This window comes from Monodelphis domestica, chromosome 4, assembly GCF_027887165.1.
Source record: "Monodelphis domestica isolate mMonDom1 chromosome 4, mMonDom1.pri, whole genome shotgun sequence".
Classification (NCBI taxonomy): Eukaryota; Metazoa; Chordata; class Mammalia; order Didelphimorphia; family Didelphidae; genus Monodelphis; species Monodelphis domestica.
In genome coordinates this window covers 353768013-353785924 of record NC_077230.1, presented here as the reverse complement: position 1 = coordinate 353785924, position 17912 = coordinate 353768013, and the positions used below count along the sequence as shown (strand labels likewise).

Here is a 17912-nt window from a genome sequence, read left to right as displayed (position 1 = left end):
TACAACATGAATAGTTGCATAACAGACACACTGATGAAATTTTCTGTGGGAAATTCAAACAGTTAAAGATATTTTTTTATGAGTTTTGCACAGAGATTTGGAATGATGTACATATGTAAATTTGTATGGATCCTATGTACAAATGTAAGTACTAATAACTAACATGTGAACTATATTAGTTTGTTAATATATTCTAATGACTCACATTAGTGACAGTCTAGTATCTTTGTTTAAGTCTTAAGAAAGTAGAGACATAGAAGTTCTGAAGTATAGAAGTTAGATTGCATCATAATGATAGATTAGCATTTGTTAGTATTAGATTTACTTAGTATATTTATAGACTTTAGGAAATAGGACATTTGCATATTCTTAATGTTAGTGGAATTGTTGAGATGATTTGAATGTTGTTAATTGACTTGTGATGTAAAAAAACTGTTCATGTGAATTCTCTTACCTAAGCCATTTTCCTATAACCCATTCTTAGCTTAGCATCTAGATAGATAGAATGGCTGAGATGAGTTAGGATTTTGTTATTTTGGAGGGTAAGAGAATATTTAAGATAGCAAAGGGTTAGAAAATAGATAGATAGAATTATTAAGAAGGTAAGTATCATTGAAAAATGCATGTTGCATTTTTTGAAGAATAAAAGGGAGGGATTGTGATAGAGGCAAGCCAGAAAGAGAGAACTTCAGGCTTGCAAACCAAGCTGGGGACCTGATCTGCAAAATCAAGGAGAAGTTTCAAAATGGAATGTTCCCAGGAAAAGACAGTTGGAGGAAAGCCAGGCTGAAGGGAGAGTTTCTTGGTGGCTGGCTGAAGGAGAGAAGCCCTGAACTGATCTTGTTAGCTTTTGTCCCAGGCTGAAGGACCCTTGGGGGGGGGGCTTCTGAAATTAGGCTGAGAGACCTTGGTGGCTTTGTGGAGAAGAAAAGAAGAATAACAGTTATCCTCCATCTCTCTGACTGTCCCTCTGTCACAGCTGTGACTGGACTGATTTCCCAAACCCTCAAATTCTCCTTATAGTTCAGGGAAACCCTCATCCCTCTTTCCTCAGTTCTCTTTCCTGTTGTTTCCCAATAAACCCCTTACCTGAGAAAGAAAAACAAAGAGTATCTTCATAGTCCACTCAAGGGGAAGGGAGAGGATGGAAGAAGGCGGGGGGGGGGGGCAAGGGAGTATGTGGGATCTGGGAGTGAAGGGAGGAGGTTAGGAGACACATTGATTTCTCAGCCATCAATAGAGGTTATAGGCAAACCCCAGAGCATTCCCCTGTAGCAGTATCTCTCAGTGTCTCTCAAGTACATCTATCCCCATTGCAAATAGACAGCTCCCAGAGGTGTCCCCTTAGTAGCAGCCCTCTAGTCACAAGCCAGAGTACATCAGTCACTGCAACAAGACATAGTTCACAACAGATTACCATATCTATTTCAGCCTGCACCATTGCACAAGTCAAGCACATCACCCCTCATGTTACTAGTTTGTAAAACAGTGAGATAAGTGGAAAGTGTCCCTTCCAGGGCTCCTACAGGAATATCCCATGACTTAAATTTCTCCTAAGCTTTGCTTTCCCATGAGGTGCCTCTACTCCCCTGTCTTAGGCAAAAAAGACATGAGTAAAGCTCCACGGTCCCAGGAGGGCACTGCTACTTTACCCTCCTGAGGGGAATAAAGCTTTTCAAAGCCAGAAAAAGACAAATTTCTTGTGCATGAGAGCAACATCCTGCTGGTGGTAGCAAGTTAGTTAAGTGGATAGAACACGGAACCCAGAGCCTGGGGAAAATCTCAATTCAAATCTGACCCCAGATACTAGCTGTGTGACTGTGGGAAAGTCATTTAGGCACTCCCTGCCTCAGTTTCCTCAATGGGAAAAATGGGGATAATAATAGCATAGGGTTGTGAAGATTGGTAAAATACTGGCACTAAATATTTGTTTTAGGCATTAGTATATTTGTTCTCATTCTCATTTCTTTCCATCCTCTTCCTTCATATGCTATCATCTTCAAGGGGGTAGGCAGCAACCATGATTGATCACACAAAGACAGCTGCTGTTAAGCCCTCCCACTTTCGTTGATGCACCTGTTGGCTGCCTGAATAACCCTGCAAACACTGGCAATAAATCTATGTCATCCACGAGTATAATTGCTCTTTATGTTGTTAAAAGGAAAGAAAGGGGGAACTAAACATGTAAAGCCAAAGGAACAAACAAATGTAACTGATTCACAAACACCGTGGCATTCCAATGTAGCTGATCTGAGAGCTAAGGCAGATCTATACGCCCTTTGCTAGAATTCATAATGATAGATGAAAAGTGCATCAGAGAAATGCAGAAGAAAGCCTTCACAGGAGGTGCTTGGGGACTGAAGTCACCACAGAGCACCCAGGAGCTTAGAACAGGACACCCTGAGCTTGAATATATGTTTCCTGCTTAGTTTCCAATGGACTGACCATTGAAGGTGACTAGGCAATTCACGATAGCAGTCTTGCAGGAGAAGGTGAGACTTAGGCAGGATGCAGGTGAACTGGAAGGCAGGGTAGAGTTGGACATTCCAAGTAGTATGAATGATGATGATGAGTATAATGGACATTTATATAATACTTCAAGATTTTCAAAGACATTGAATTTGCTATCTCATTTGATCATTACATTAACCGGAGAAAGGAGGTGCTATTACTATTGTCCAGTTTTACTGATGAGGAAATAGGAAGAAAGGAATGAAGGGGCTTGTCCAGGGTCACACAGCTAAGAGGTGTCTGATGGCACACTGAATAAAGTGCTGGTCCTGGAATTAGGAAGACTCCTCTTTCTGAGTTCAAATCTGGCCTCAGTCACTTAGTGTGAACCTGAACAAGTCATTTTAATCCAGTTTGTTCTTCTGTTTTCCCAACTGTAAAATGAGCTGGAAAAGGAAATGACAAACTTCTTTGTATCTTGGCCAAAAAAAAAAAAAAAACAAAACAACTGACCCCAAATGGGGTCCCAAAGTGTTGGATATGTCTAAAAAATGAATAACAAATCAACCGAATTTCCTGAATCCAGGTCCACTCTATCAGCTGCTTAATCATGAATACTATGAATGAAATCACATCACAACAAATATATATGTGTTTATAAACACATATCTGTATCTATAGATAAACATATTTGTAGATACCTACACATAAACACATTTCCCATTATGTAGAGTAGAGAGGAATATTCTGGTTGCAAAATAAAATTCATGAGAGTTGTGAATTTTGAGCAAGATTATTTCACATTCTCTTAGTACTTTCAAATTTTCAAAATGTTTTCTTTATAGCAATTCCCAGAGTTAAATATAACAATTATTATTATCTTCATTTTGCAGAACAGGGAACTGAGACTTAGAGAAAATGAATTATCCAAGGTGTCAGAGCTGGAAAAGTTGAAGCCATAATTCGAATTCAGTTGTCCTAAATCCATATCCAAGACTGTCTTATAATGGTGTCTCTCTCTTCTAGAGAAGTTAATCTTACAGCTGAGTGACAATGACTACTCTAATCTTACCCCTTCCCCACAGGGATGAGACTTGGAGATTCTTCATATATGTCTCAAGGGGCCCAGATCCTTATAGAGGATGAAAAAGGAGACACGAGGAGAGAAGTCAAGGAGAGACTGCCCAAGATCCATGTGTCTTGGAAAGGTCTCTAGGGAGCCAATCTACAGCACAAATACCCGGATATCAGATGGGATTCTGGGCAGAATCAGAGACAATAGCCTGCAAACTGAAAGCTCAACCAGGTCCCAGTGATCTCCCACTCCAGTCCCAGTATTTCTGCAGAGCTTTTGGTGAGTTGGGGGCAATGGGACTTCAGAAGAAGTGAAGGAGTTTCAGGGTGATTAGCTTTATTTTCCTGAAGTCCAAAAAAGCAGGTGGCATGAATTAGAGAAGTCCTTTATCTGGTAATAAAGACTTTGCTGCAGTAAGTACCCAAACTAGAGGGTCACAGACCAATGGTTATGCGTTCCTTTCCTTCTCCTTGACTCAGTTTTCTCACCCCTGTAATTTGGAATTAGGATATATTGATTTTTAAGTTTCCTTCAAATTTAAATTTCTCTTGCAAATCTTAAAATTTTCTGACTTGGAGGAATTTATGAGCCAAATAACTACCAAGAGAATCCATGGAATTCCATATTCAAGAATATGCTGCCTTGGATAAATGAAGAAGGTTTATCTCAGTCACTGCTTCTTGCATGAGGCTAAGAAGCTATGTTTCTTATAGGAAGGTTGGTTGAAAACCAAGGTTTTGTGAGAGAATGGATGGAAGGGTGAGGTTGCTATAATCTATGAAGGCAATATCCATTTTACTAAATTTTGTTCTCATCTCCCCATTTCTCTTTCTTAGTGTCATCTCTGGATTCACCTCTTATCTCTCCTATATCTCCTAGTGAGTGTCTCTACAGACACCCCAAGGCATTGCCCATTACCAAATTAAGAGTCCGACATATAATAAGATTGGGGCACAGCAGCAATGCTCAGTTTTTGACAGTTTGCCTCACTCTGTCTATGAATCAGCCAGCGTGATAAGTTTGATGATAATATTTATATGATAACCAAAGGTATTAGATCTGTCAATAGCAGCTTGGAGAGGTGACAGAATGGATCACTGCTCTTCTTTGATATCCAAGTTGGATTTATGGTAAGGGGCAGCATCCCAAGAAGTTATGACTAAATAGCCTTGGTTGAGTCCTTTTCCTTTTCTGTGCCTTGGTTTCCCAATTTAAAAATCTTTATTTAAAAATTAAAAATTTAAATTAAAAATAATTAAAAATTTAAATTAAAAAATAAAAAAAATCTTTAAAAAATAAATGAAGTGTAATATTTATGAATGTTCTGGTGGTCTTTTAAGCTTTCTTTGCCTGAGGAGTAAGAAGGTAGGTATCAGTTGAGACCTTGTATTAGAGTCCAAATACCTGGTTCAAGTCCCTAATCCTTCACTTAGTTCCTTTGTCATTTTAGGCATATACTTCTCTTGAGTTTCAAGTTTCTGTTCTATATAAATGACATGATACATATACCACTTTCCACAAAGGGATATTGTAAATCTTATGTTGAAAAACAAAATGTTATTGGTGAGATCATATCTTGTATCAAGTCTTAAACAACTGAGTGAGTGATTCTCAGCCGAGCTCTTGCTGTTCCACATTGGGGATGGGTGGGAGAAAGAGACAGCAAGGAGACTGAGATGAAGGAGGAAAGTGGGAGGCAAAAGATCTAGGGTTCATGGTGAGAAGAAATCATTGTGATAATACAGAAAAGGAATATAAAAAAGTTTTCCTACACATCTCTATCTTTAGAGTGAAAGATACTAAGGTTTACAAAGCACCTTATAAATATTATTTTAACCTCAAGACAACCCTAGAATGTAGGCATTACTGTCACCTACTTTATAGAAGAGGAAACATAAGAAAAGGATTGAATGACTTACCCAGGTTCTCCCAGCAATCTGTAACTGAATTTCAAGTCATATTTTCTTGACTCTAGGTCTAATGTTCTACCTATTGAACCACCTTGCTGCTTCTCACTATCAATGAAGGGTCAATTTTATTGTCTGCTGCCTAGGCTCTCCATAACTGAAAGCAAACACTGTGGCTAGAACATTGGAAAAGATGAAATTTAATGGGGAGAAATTTAATGTCTTGCAATTGGGCTCACTGAATCAATTTTACAAGGTAAAATGGGAAGGGTATATCTAAAAACAATTTCATCTGAAAGAAACATATTTGAGTTTTGAAGGATGTCCAGCTAAGTATGTGCCTACACTAGTGTGTGGTAATCAAGATAGCTAATATGATCCTAAGAGAGAAACAAGGAGATGAAGGTGTCTACGTCCACTGCCTGTGTCAAACCACCTATGGAGCACTACGTCCAGTTCTAGGCACTCCACTTTAGAAACGGCATTGATTACTCATAGAGCTTTCAAAGGAGGGCAGCTGTGATGCTGAAAGGTCTTGAGTGCATTTCACATGAGAATGAGTCAGAGTTTTTGGATATGTTTATCTTAGAGAAGAGAAAAATTAGAGGAGAAAAGAGCTATCTAGAAACCACTGAAGAGCTAGGACAGAGAAGAGGGATCAGACTTGTTTTATTTGATCATAAATAGTAGAAACAGCAGCAATATGTTGTCCATGTGAACATGCATACTGGAAATTTTATGCAAGGGAAAGATAAAAGAATAAAATAAAATGAGCTTCCTATTACAATGAATTCACAGGATCATTAAATGAGAGTTAAAAGTTATTTCAAAACCACCAACTGGGGAAAGGAGAAAATCCTTTCTACAAAATCCAATCTGGTTTTGAGATACCTTTTAATTCTCATTTAATGATCCTGTGAATTCATTGTAATAGGTAACAGGTGTATTTTCTTTGAGGTCTATTAGGGTCTGATTGTTAAAGGCCTGTTATGCTGAAGAGGTAGGTGACCTACATTTTCCTGAGATGACAGTAATGATTCACAGGTGTCTATGTACCTAGATGGAACTTGGGCAATCAGAAGGGATTAAGGCTGAAAGGGTTCACCTCTGCCTTAATACCAGGGACACAGATTTTCATCCAAGAAATGATAAAACCCATCCAGCAACAGAGAAACAGAAGTAGCATTTATGAAGTGGGAAGAAGCCTGAAAGAGAACTATGAGAGAGGCAGAATCTCTAGTTAAGAAACAGAAGGTGAGAGTTTTGAAGGAGGGAGGGGAGATGACAGACTGAATGAGAGGTATGAAGTTGTGAAGACATCAGTTGTGAGGATGGAGGTATAGACATTTATGTAGCCTAAAAGTTCTTAACTTGAGGTCTATGTATTTCAAAAATATTTTGATAACTTAATCAGACTTCAGAGAAGGATTCATATTACACAAATATTTAAGAACATCCCTTTAGACTGAATTGTCCCTCACATCGGACATGTTTATCTATTTGAGGTTCAGAACCTGTGACCTTCTCTCGAATACTTACAATCTGGACAATTTTGAACAAGTCACTCAAACTTACTGGCTCAATGTATCCTTAAATCTTTGTTCTTTTTCTTCTACAAGCTTAAACATCTTTGACCAAGGTAGGGCTGACACCTGTGTATTCCTAGACGGGACACACTGACTCTTGTTTATTAAATAACTCTCAGTTTCCTTATTTGTAGGATATGTAGGTTGGGTTAATTATGCCTAAAGTTATAAGCTATTGATCCTATGATCTCTTAGCCTAACTGGTAAATTGGGTATAAATGTTATGGTTTGTAGTAACTTAACAGTTTCTCTCACCATTGCAGGTCTGAGAGTATGCTATTAACTTGATGACTTACCAGGAGAAAATGAAAAAAGAAAAGGAATGACCTATGTTCCTGAAATATTAGTTATGACTGGATAAATATATTGGGAGCCATGGATTACAACTAATCAGAAAGGCAAGTCAATGCATTAGCACAGACACTGCAAAGAACAGACAGTGAAGAGATGAGATGATGTGAGAAATGGTACCTATCAAAATCTGAAGCTGAGGAATTCTGCTCAAGTTAGGAAGCCAAAGTACAGAAAGAATCATGGTATTATTCCTTTTACTTCTAAGTTTTATCCTGATATCTTAGCTCTTTTTCTTCTGAAAGCTTAAATATCCCCACCTAGGTAGGACTGACACCTGTGTATTCCTAGCCAGGAAGCACTGATTTTTGTTTATTAAGTAGCCCTCACTAAATCTGAGTGGTTATGTGGCCTAATAACAGTTTATCTCCCTTCCTTCTGACTGGATTTCCAGGACTGGAGGCAGTTCATCACTGGATCTCCATCCCTTTCTTTTTTGTGTATTTCTCTGTGATACTTGGCAATGGAACCCTCCTCTTTCTCATCAAAGATGACCACAGCCTCCATGAGCCCATGTACTACTTCCTAGCAATGCTGGCAACCACAGATCTTTTGGTGACTCTGAACACAATGCCCACAGTGCTAGGTGTCCTGTGGCTTGATCAGAGGGAGATTCAACTTGAACTCTGCTTCTCCCAGGCCTACTTTGTCCACTCTCTTTCTATAGTAGAGTCAGGGGTCTTGCTAGCCATGGCCTATGACCGTTTCATTGCCATTCGCAACCCACTGAGATACAGGTCTATCCTCACTAACTCCAGAGTGGTGAAAATTGGGGTTGGGGTATTGCTGAGGGGCTGCATGTCTGTGGTACCCCCAATTGTCCCATTACATTTTTTCCCTTACTGTCATTCCCATGTCCTTTCTCATGCCTTTTGCCTCCACCAGGATGTCATCAAATTGGCCTGTGCAGACATTACTTTTAATCGTATCTATCCAATGGTTCTGGTTTCATTTACCTTCTTCCTAGACTTTTTGGTCATTCTTTTCTCCTATATACTAATTTTGAAAACAGTTATGAGCATTGCCTCTGGAGAAGAGCGGAACAAAGCCCTAAACACCTGCATCTCTCACATTTGTTGTGTCTTAGTTTTCTACGTCACAGTGATTGGTCTGTCCCTCATCCACCGCTTTGGGAAACATGCCCCCCATGTGATTCATATCACTATGAGTTATATCCATTTCCTCTTTCCTCCATTTATGAACCCAGTCATCTATAGTGTTAAGACCAAACAGATCAGGAATGGCATCCTCCGCAAGTTCTCTCTACACAGATTCAGAGCTTAGTCTTTGTTCTGTGATACAACTCTTTCCATATGGATTTCAAGGAATTAAATGTTATAAAATCTCAGTTATCGATTCATCTGTGAAATCATATAATCCCTGAAATGACTCTCCTGGCATCATCTCAAACTTAATTTAGGAATCATGAAGTACATTCCCATATTCTGAATGCATGAAATAAAATATGCCATTTGTGGACCTAGGACCCTAATGTCTTCAATCAATTGTTGTCTGCGAGGAAAGAGGGAATAGAGGTCCCAAATGTAAATACTTTGGAAAATGGGGCAATTTGGGTGACAATTAGAAGATAAGACTCTCCCATTCACCCAAATTTTCTTTCTTATACATCTCCACCCCTCTTCAAAACATTTACACAGTACAAAACAACATTTCCTTATATCCACATGAGAAGTGGAATGGACACGGATGATTACAATTAATGGATTTTATGCATAGGTTAAAGGAAGATCATATAATCTCCTTTCCTGGGCAGGGCAGATTTTTATTCCTCTGTGTCTTAAGCCTCAATAACCCATGTACCAATCCAAGACACTGACTCCTTACTTCCACAGCCCAGCAAACCTTAATGTGGGAAGAATATTGACTTCCAGAATATGGGTTGGAGCCTGGATCCTGACCACTATTCTTTGCTTCTTTGTCCAGTTTTATTCTCTTCCCATCTCCCTCAATTCCTAGTATTAATGTCCAAAGTCTACAGTAATAGGAATTCAAATCTATGTAGCACTTAGGAAAGTGGACATATGTATTATGTCTTTCTCATTGTACCAGGAGTTCCAAAGAGGGAGGGCTCTTCTCTTTCTGGGGCAGGACCCTCAGAGCAATGACATTATCACCCATCTCTGTCCAGTCTCTCCAAAGTGCTTGATAGGAGATTTTATATACTGAAGATACACAATTATTCTTTTTTCCTTACCATTTCCAAATTTCTCTGAGTCTATGACCCATCTCACATTAATTTGAAAATTTGGAGGGGATGGATATAGATTCCAACTCTCCTTTAATAAACCCACAATTTTAAAAATCCTCCAAGCTGATACAAGATTTAATTATTGTACTTAGTTGCAACAGCAATTAAAATTCATTTTAAGTCCTTAAAATTAAGAGATTCCAAGTACATTATCTCATTCCAATTATAAATAATGTTTGTTAAATTCCTATTCTGTACATTGTTCTGAGTTTGATGCTAAATTGGAAATAACTAATATCTGAATCTAAGAAACTCAGTCTAGTGAAGGAGAAGAGACATACACATACACATACATAGAGGGTATCGAAACATGAATATATGAAGGCACAGAATAATATGAGAATTCTGTTTAGAAGAGCTCCTGAACACATAGTAAACATGAAATAAATGGTTACTGATGGAATAAAATAATATCAGATAAACTCATTAATTAATTATAAGAATGCTATCCCAGGAGATCAGAGCTATCTCTTAGATTTGATATATTATTTTATTATTTATTATTTTATTATTGATATATTATTTTTAATAACTAATAGTTCACACCTTTATTTTATATTAATATATTAATATTTATAGAAGGCTTTTCTTACATCAAACTTATGAAAATAGTTATTATTTTCATTTTTTCCTATGAAGAAACTGAGGCAGATTAAATAACTTTCCAATGATCACACATACACAGTAATAATTCTCGGTTGGTATCTAAACCCAGGACTTATGGATACAAGTCTAGCATTCTATCTATTATGTTTTGATACATTTCATATAGCTAAACAAAGCATTTGACTATTTCTTGCTATTAGTGTGACAATAAGGAGAACAATTAGGTGGACCTGAGTAATAAAATAACTGGTCCATCAGTAGAGTGGAAAAAGAATAGAATTTCAGATTTAAAAGTGACCTTTTCCAACATCTACTCCAGGGTCTTTAAACCCCCCCTTTTTTTGACCCATGTGATAGCCTGGTGAAGGTTTTATTCCCTTTCACACAATTATGAATTTTTAAAAATGAGTAATTTGAAGAAATGCCAACTATCAATTTGGAATAATAAAGATAAAAATTTTTCCTATCCAAATTCTCAGACCTCCTGAAATCTGCTCCCAAAATCAGGGCTTTACGCGAAGTGGTTTTGTGGCTCTTAGGTTAGGAATCTTGATCTAATGAGGATAATATTTACCTCTCAGGGTTATTGTGTGGGTCAAATGAGATAATTTTAATATACTTCGCACAGTGTCTGATCTGTTATTGGCTGTGACTAACTATAAGATATAAGCTAGTTGTCCTCCAATGTTCTTTTCAACTCATTTTCTATGAAGTTATTAGAGTAGTCTAGGTGAATAGTTCTGTGAGTCTGAAACTACCATCTTCCAGTCCCTATTCAGTGCTTACTAAAAACAACATCTTAGATCCTTCTTTAGGAAATCTTTCTACATTATCATTTCTATATTCTACTTTTCTACATTGGAAGACAGTGATTTTACCCTACTTGGACATGGCCCACCAACAACTTTTATCTCCTGGGACTCCAATTCATAGCTTCTGAATTATTCTTGCATACTGTTGCAGGCTATATTTTTTTGTTTGTTTTTTGTTTTTCAACAAGTATGACCCCATCCTTAACTGGAGTCTCCAGATACTTCACCACATGACCTGTGTCCTGGGGATATACTCAAGCTATTACACAATACCCCCTCCACTGCCAATTAGCAGTTCCTATGGTTCTGCTCCCTTAGCTAGAGATCTCAGGACTGAAGAATTTAGGGGCTTCATACCATCCCATGGTAATCCAGAGGAGGACTATATAAGTAATCTTGCTTTTCCTATCTTTTCAACAGACCATGGAAATCTACATAGGACAAAAAGGTATGTGGATATTGGGCAGGTGCACACAGGCTAGGGAGATGAGGAAGGAAGCAATAATATATGCAGGGATGATGGGTCTTGGGGATAGAAGCAAACACAGCTAGATATAAAGAATGTGGACTAGGTTTGAGGCAAAAAATGAGCCTGAATCTGTTCAGAGATTCCCCACAATCCTAGCTATGAGCTCAATAAGTGCTCATGAATAGTGACTAGGTCATTGTTCAATCTTCTCTCTCCTTGCACTGATGGAAGCTAAAGCCAAAAGATTTCAGACAAAGTGAACAAGTTGAGTTAAAAAAAATATACTCAATAAAAAGGCCACATTATGTTGTCCTATAAGGTTTTTCCTTAACTTTCCTTCCTGTCCCTTCCCTTCTTTTCTGCTCCACTGATCACAGTACCACATTCAGAGATATACAAACTGATTCTCAAGAGCACTTGGTAAGATTTAACATGGCATATAGCAGTGGTAGTAATGCTGGATTAGTGGGGTTAGGCAGTGAGGTGACAAAGGTCAATTGCCCATGTTTCAATATTTAACAGTTAGGTCTATTTCTGAGGCCATGTCATGGTGATAATATCAGAGAGGAATCTAACATTAAAAATCAAAGTAAATCATCAGAAGCATGATAAAAGAAATATTATAAATCAAGAGTGTCCCAAAATTTTTAGTTCTGTTTTAAGCTTTAATAATTTTGGAAGTATAAAAGTTACAAACTTATAAAAAAAGCATTTGAAGGATCAATTGCTGAACTTTTGAAAATACTGTTATTTCCTATTTAAATTCAATATAACCACTTGTGTGTTATATATGAATGATATGAATGAAAATTAATGCTAAGTATTGCTAATTTTCAAACTATAAAAATGTTAATCAGTTGCAGCTCAGTGACCAAAAGGATTGCATTTGTAATTTCAGACTTAATATCATTCAGAGAGCAAAGTTTTGATGCATAGGAGAGATTTCTGTTGTGCCTACATAAGAAAAACATCTAATGAAGCTAAATCAAATAACTAAGGTAGAAGACCTTCTCTACTGCTCCAGTGATCTGAGAAAAGCTCATCCAGACACTGTCACATACAGAATAAGTAATGAGAACATATTCTATCTTGTTGAAATTAATATAGAAAATTTACTTTCAAAATACACAAAGGGAAATAAGTATAATCAATCATCTGAATAATGATTTTGTCAGTTTGTAGTACTTTTATTTTCAAAGTTACAAAAGCTTAAAAGTGCACCAAGACTTTTGGAGAGGAGGAGGAGGAGGAGGAGGAGGAGGAGGAGGAGGAGAGAGAGAGAGAGAGAGAGAGAGAGAGAGAGAGAGAGAGAGAGAGAGAGAGAGAGAGAGAGAGAGAGAGAGATCGTTGCCCTATACCTCTACTATCATTGTGACTTTGCAAACCCAAACCATTCTCCCAAGTCACTACTTTTCTGTACATGATGTAAGCTCCTTCCAAGCAGAGATTGTCTTGTATTTATCTATTTGCATCTCAAGCATTTAGCACAATTTCTGGTACCTGGTAAGTGATTAATATTATTTTTTTCATTCATTCATTTAGAGGTAAGCTACATTTGATAAAGTATATCTGTTATCTATTGACTATATCATCTATCCATTTATTTCTCTTTTGATCTCCACTGTCGTCTAGGTATGTATTATGCCATGTCATATTATGCCATGTCATATCATGCCATATCTGTATCTATCATTTCCTCCTCAAAACTGCAAGTATCCATGACTGCACTGAAGTAATTTTGTTTTCATGCATTTGCCGTGGATAAAAAAATAAATCATCACTTGGTGGCCAGTTGTTTGCTGATGGGACTCACTAAGCTTACTTTGGCCCATATTATAGAATATCCTCAGGGTCAAACTGAAGCTTTTCCAGTGTTACAGGACCTGCCATGACTGTTGTCCTTCTAGCAGAGATATCAAGAGCACAGAGACGTCTCCATGTCCTAAGGAGACACCAGAAGAATATTTTATGGAGGATACACACATACCTGCTAAAACACACATACACACACACACACACACACACACACTTGTAAACATAGTGATCCTATGGTAGAACATAGATACAGGATGAGAATTTTTTTGATTTCAGGATATTCGCAAAGTCATGAAGAAAGAAATCCAAACCTCTGATATTTATACCAGATCGAGTTAATCTTTAGTCATCACTTGACTTGATTCTGAATTATCTCTTCAAGAAAAAAATGGAGCAGAAGGCCGTGAATATAGACCCATGTACAATTTGCAGAATTTTTTTTTTTGGTCACATGTAACTCAAATCTAACTAGAGTCTTCTTTGTATATATTTTGCATAGAGCTATATATGTCCATATTATTTCTCCCATTAGAATGTCAAGTCATTGAGAACAGGGACTATTTTATCTTTGCCTTTGCTTTTGTAATTCTAAGGTAATTTTTTTGAGTAATGACTTTTTTTTTTTGAGTAAAGACTTCTTATCAGTAGGTGCTTATATGTGTACACATGTGTGCTTGTGATGGTTGAAATTAGTTTAAAATGTATGTATATTTGTACACTGTGGTTTTATATATGTATAAATATAAATTTTAATTAATTTCTTTATATTATATCAATATCTAATGTGTTCATATAATTTATAACTTTTAATTTCAATTTTCAAATAGTTCAAGTTATTTGAACTTGAGACTATTGGAGGGATATTGGAGGCATTTTGTAAGCAAAACGAATACTAGAGTAGTGTGTGTAGGAAGAATAGCAGAGGTTTCAAAGTGCACTACTAGTAACTGGAACACAAGGTGGGACATTAGTCTCTGAACTACCCATGATTTCAGTTGTTTATTTATGGATTTGGGATATAATTTACCCACTGTGTTGAGTTGGGTAATTGATTTATGCAATGTGAGAACCAAGGGTTTTCAGTAGACTCTTGGGCATTCCACTATTAGAATTTACCTCTTTCTTTGCTATATTTTACTTACTGTTTTTGACTTCTTGGAAGACCCTTTGATGAGCACTGCTTTCCTCAGATGTATTTTGCTTTGTGCATGTAGCTCTCTATGAAACGTATTCAAGAATTGGTCATTAAGGCTGACTTTTGTTCTTGACTTCTCAAACTAGAGTTCTAAGAGTAAATTTTAATTTAATCTTTCCACTGATCACATAGCCTTGATGGAGCCTGCGTATACCTTCTGAGCACCCTTCAAGTGGCAAAACGCTTAGTCTCTTTCTGTTTCAAAATCTATGACATCAACTACATTATTCAGACCTATCTGAGTAATGTATCCAGCTTTCTATTCATTTCAGTTGATGAAAGAGTGCAATACTTTGAGTTCAATAGATGGTTAATATTTTCAGGCTCAAGTTTTCATTACTAATCTTTTCTCTAGGGTTCCTTTGATGTTTTGTTTCACAGGTATTTGGGACAAGAGAAGGAAGATATTGAAATCTTCCCAAAGTCTTGGAATTCTACTCCTAAGATAGATTATTTACAAAATAATAAAGTCATAGAGCAAATTATAAATTTGATAACAAATTATAAACAATATTAAGTAAATAATAAAACCATAAACAAATTATTCTCATAAAAATTAAGATAAATATTATGTCATTGTAGAAAGAAATTGAACCTGGCGGTTAATCCATTTATCATGCCAGTCATCACTAACATCTCTGAAGAACCCTTCTACTTCATCCTTACGGGCATCCCGGGTTTGGAGGCCATGCATATTTGGGTCTCCATCCCCTTCTGCTGCCTATACATGATCTCCATCTTGGGTAACACCACCATCCTGGCTGTCATTCAGACAGAGTCCTCGCTCCACCAACCCATGTACCTGTTCCTCTCCATGCTGGCACTAACTGACCTGGGCCTCACCCTCACCACTCTGCCCACAGTCATGCAACTCCTCTGGTTCAATGTCCAGGAAATTAGCTTTGAGGCCTGCTTTGCCCAGTTTTTCTTCCTTCATGGTTTCTCCTTTATGGAGTCTTCAGTATTGTTGGCCATGGCTTATGACCGTTTTGTTGCTATCTGCCGCCCACTCCACTATGCCTCTATTCTCACAGAGACTGTCATTGGCAGAATTGGGATAGCCATCGTTATCCGATGTGTTTTGGCTGTCCTGCCCTCACTCTTCCTGCTCAAACGTCTGCCCTTTTGTCACTCTCATCTCCTCTCCCACTCCTACTGCCTTCATCAGGACATGATCCGCTTGGTATGTGCTGACACTCGGATCAATAGTTGGTATGGTTTTGTACTGGTATTGCTCATCATCGTGCTTGACCCTCTCCTCATTCTGGTCTCCTATGGTTTGATCTTGCACAGTGTCCTTGGCACTGCCTCCCACGCTGAGAGAATTAAGGCGCTCAACAACTGCCTATCCCACATTCTAGCTGTACTCATCCTTTACGTGCCCATGGTGGGGTTGTCAATGGTCCACCGCTTTGCCCGGCATGCACCACCACTGGTTCATGTGGTCATGGCCAATGTCTACTTGCTATCACCCCCTGTGATGAACCCCATTATCTACAGTGTGAAAACTAAGCAGATTCGCCAGGGTATCCACCGACTCCTTTTTCAAGGAAAAGTGCACTAGAGATTAGGGAGAGTGAAGTATTGAACTACTTGTGATATATTATGACAGGGTAGAGCAGAAGGTATAGCCAGCGTCAATAGTAGGTAACCTAAGTTCTGGAGTTATGGGGAAAATCCATGACAATAGAAACCACATTGTAGTTGGAAAAATAATTTTGTGAAATGACAGAATAGATAAATATCAGGGACAATCTTTCCTTTCTAACAGAAAACTCTAGCAATATTTCTGAAGAGTATTCAATGACACGGAAAACTCCTAGGATTATGATTTTGATCAGTGTAGAAGCCTCCCTGAGACAGGCCATGGTTATACATTTCATACCACAGCATTATAAATGTAAAGTTAGAAGAGTTTTGAAACGTTGGCAAGCCTAATATCATATTTTTACAGCTGAGGAAACTAAGGTCAGGGAGGTTAAGCAAGTTCTTTGTCTGGGCTCAGCAACTGGTTCATATATGAGATGTCATACAAGAATTTAGCTACTGGGTGTTGAGCAACATGTAGGAACAAATAAGGAAATTCGAATGTATAGGTTCAAGTACAAGTTACTATAGGTCTTAAACTGAGAGAGATCTATTCAATCTGTATTTATGTACATAAATTATTCTTCAAAGGTCCTTTTTGGTTCCAAGCTGTCCTCTTGCATAAAGGGATCTGATAAGTCCCATTTTTCCCAGGACAGATCATCAGGCTTTTACCAATAACATATAGACAGATATCTACTAGTAAAAATAAATGGAAATAAAACCAGAATTTTTTTTTCCTTTTTCTCCTAACTCTTGAAACCTTATTACCATGGAATCAGAGCTTCATTGTAATAGTAATGCTATGATTCATTGCAAAATATTTGAGTTTCTCCTGCCCTCAGTGATAGGAATTTTCTTTGAATGAAGGAAGAGGAACAAGTTGAAATCATATTAGAAATGCTTTATCAGACCTGGGTTTGGCCCATCATAGATATGATGAAACAAGATTACCTCAGTTTTATTTGATCTCAGGAATATTTCTTTGGAATGGGCCAATTAATTGAACAAAATGTCATATCATTCTATAGATAACATAATGAGATTCTTTCTCTGATAATTGGCAAACTTTCTAATTCAATGGATAAAAGAAAATGGAGAAACTTATTAAGGAAGGTGCTAGAATTTACTTTCATAACACCATTATCATTGTTTCCAGTAACAGACATCTACCTGGAACTAATATTTGGAGGTTCTTACCAGCATTCCATGTGGGCATCTGGTGACATCTTAATTTTTACTCTATATTTGACTGAGTAACCCATATCCTTGCTATGAAATTTTATCAAATTTAAATGGTAGTTTCAAACAGTTCTATTTCACACACCAAATTGCATTTTTAAAACTTAGGTCAGGGTACAGGTGAATCTCAAATTAGTATTAGTTTATACATTTGTATTTGTAATATAATACATGACAGTTATGAGTTGTCATCTTTAATATTCATTAAGCTTATTCAAAGTATTCTCTAGAGTTTCCCACTCCTTCAATTCTTATTTAATACATTCCCAAACAAAAAAATTAAATTATTAATTAAAAACACTTTTTCTGAGATTTTTCAAAGAAAAGAATATATGAACACATAATGTCTAACAAATATAAGTCACCAGGGCCTGGAGAGGCATTTCTTGAAGTTATGAAAGTAACTTAATATATCTTTGAGGTGACAGTGAACCTTTCACTGCATTTTAAATTAAGATCTGTTGATCCAGAGTTGAAGGTATTGATATTTATCAGGAACAATATGGGGTCCCTGATGAGGTCCTGAAAACTTTATGGTGGCCTCTCT

At 37.3% G+C, this 17912-nt stretch overlaps 2 protein-coding genes across 2 annotated transcripts; both read left to right on the top strand.

The window, feature by feature from the left end:
* Positions 1-7682: 7682 nt before the first annotated feature.
* Positions 7683-8762, top strand: LOC100022225 (olfactory receptor 51B5-like). Its single transcript, XM_001374107.4, has one exon. It carries the CDS (start codon positions 7716-7718, stop codon positions 8652-8654), a length of 939 nt encoding a protein of 312 aa, XP_001374144.2. The 5' UTR covers positions 7683-7715; the 3' UTR covers positions 8655-8762.
* Positions 8763-15152: 6390 nt separating this feature from the next.
* LOC100022175 (olfactory receptor 51Q1-like) lies at positions 15153-17608 on the top strand. Its single transcript, XM_007491140.2, has one exon. The coding sequence runs from the start codon at positions 15153-15155 to the stop codon at positions 16098-16100; it is 948 nt and encodes a 315-aa protein (XP_007491202.2). The 3' UTR covers positions 16101-17608.
* Positions 17609-17912: the final 304 nt, after the last annotated feature.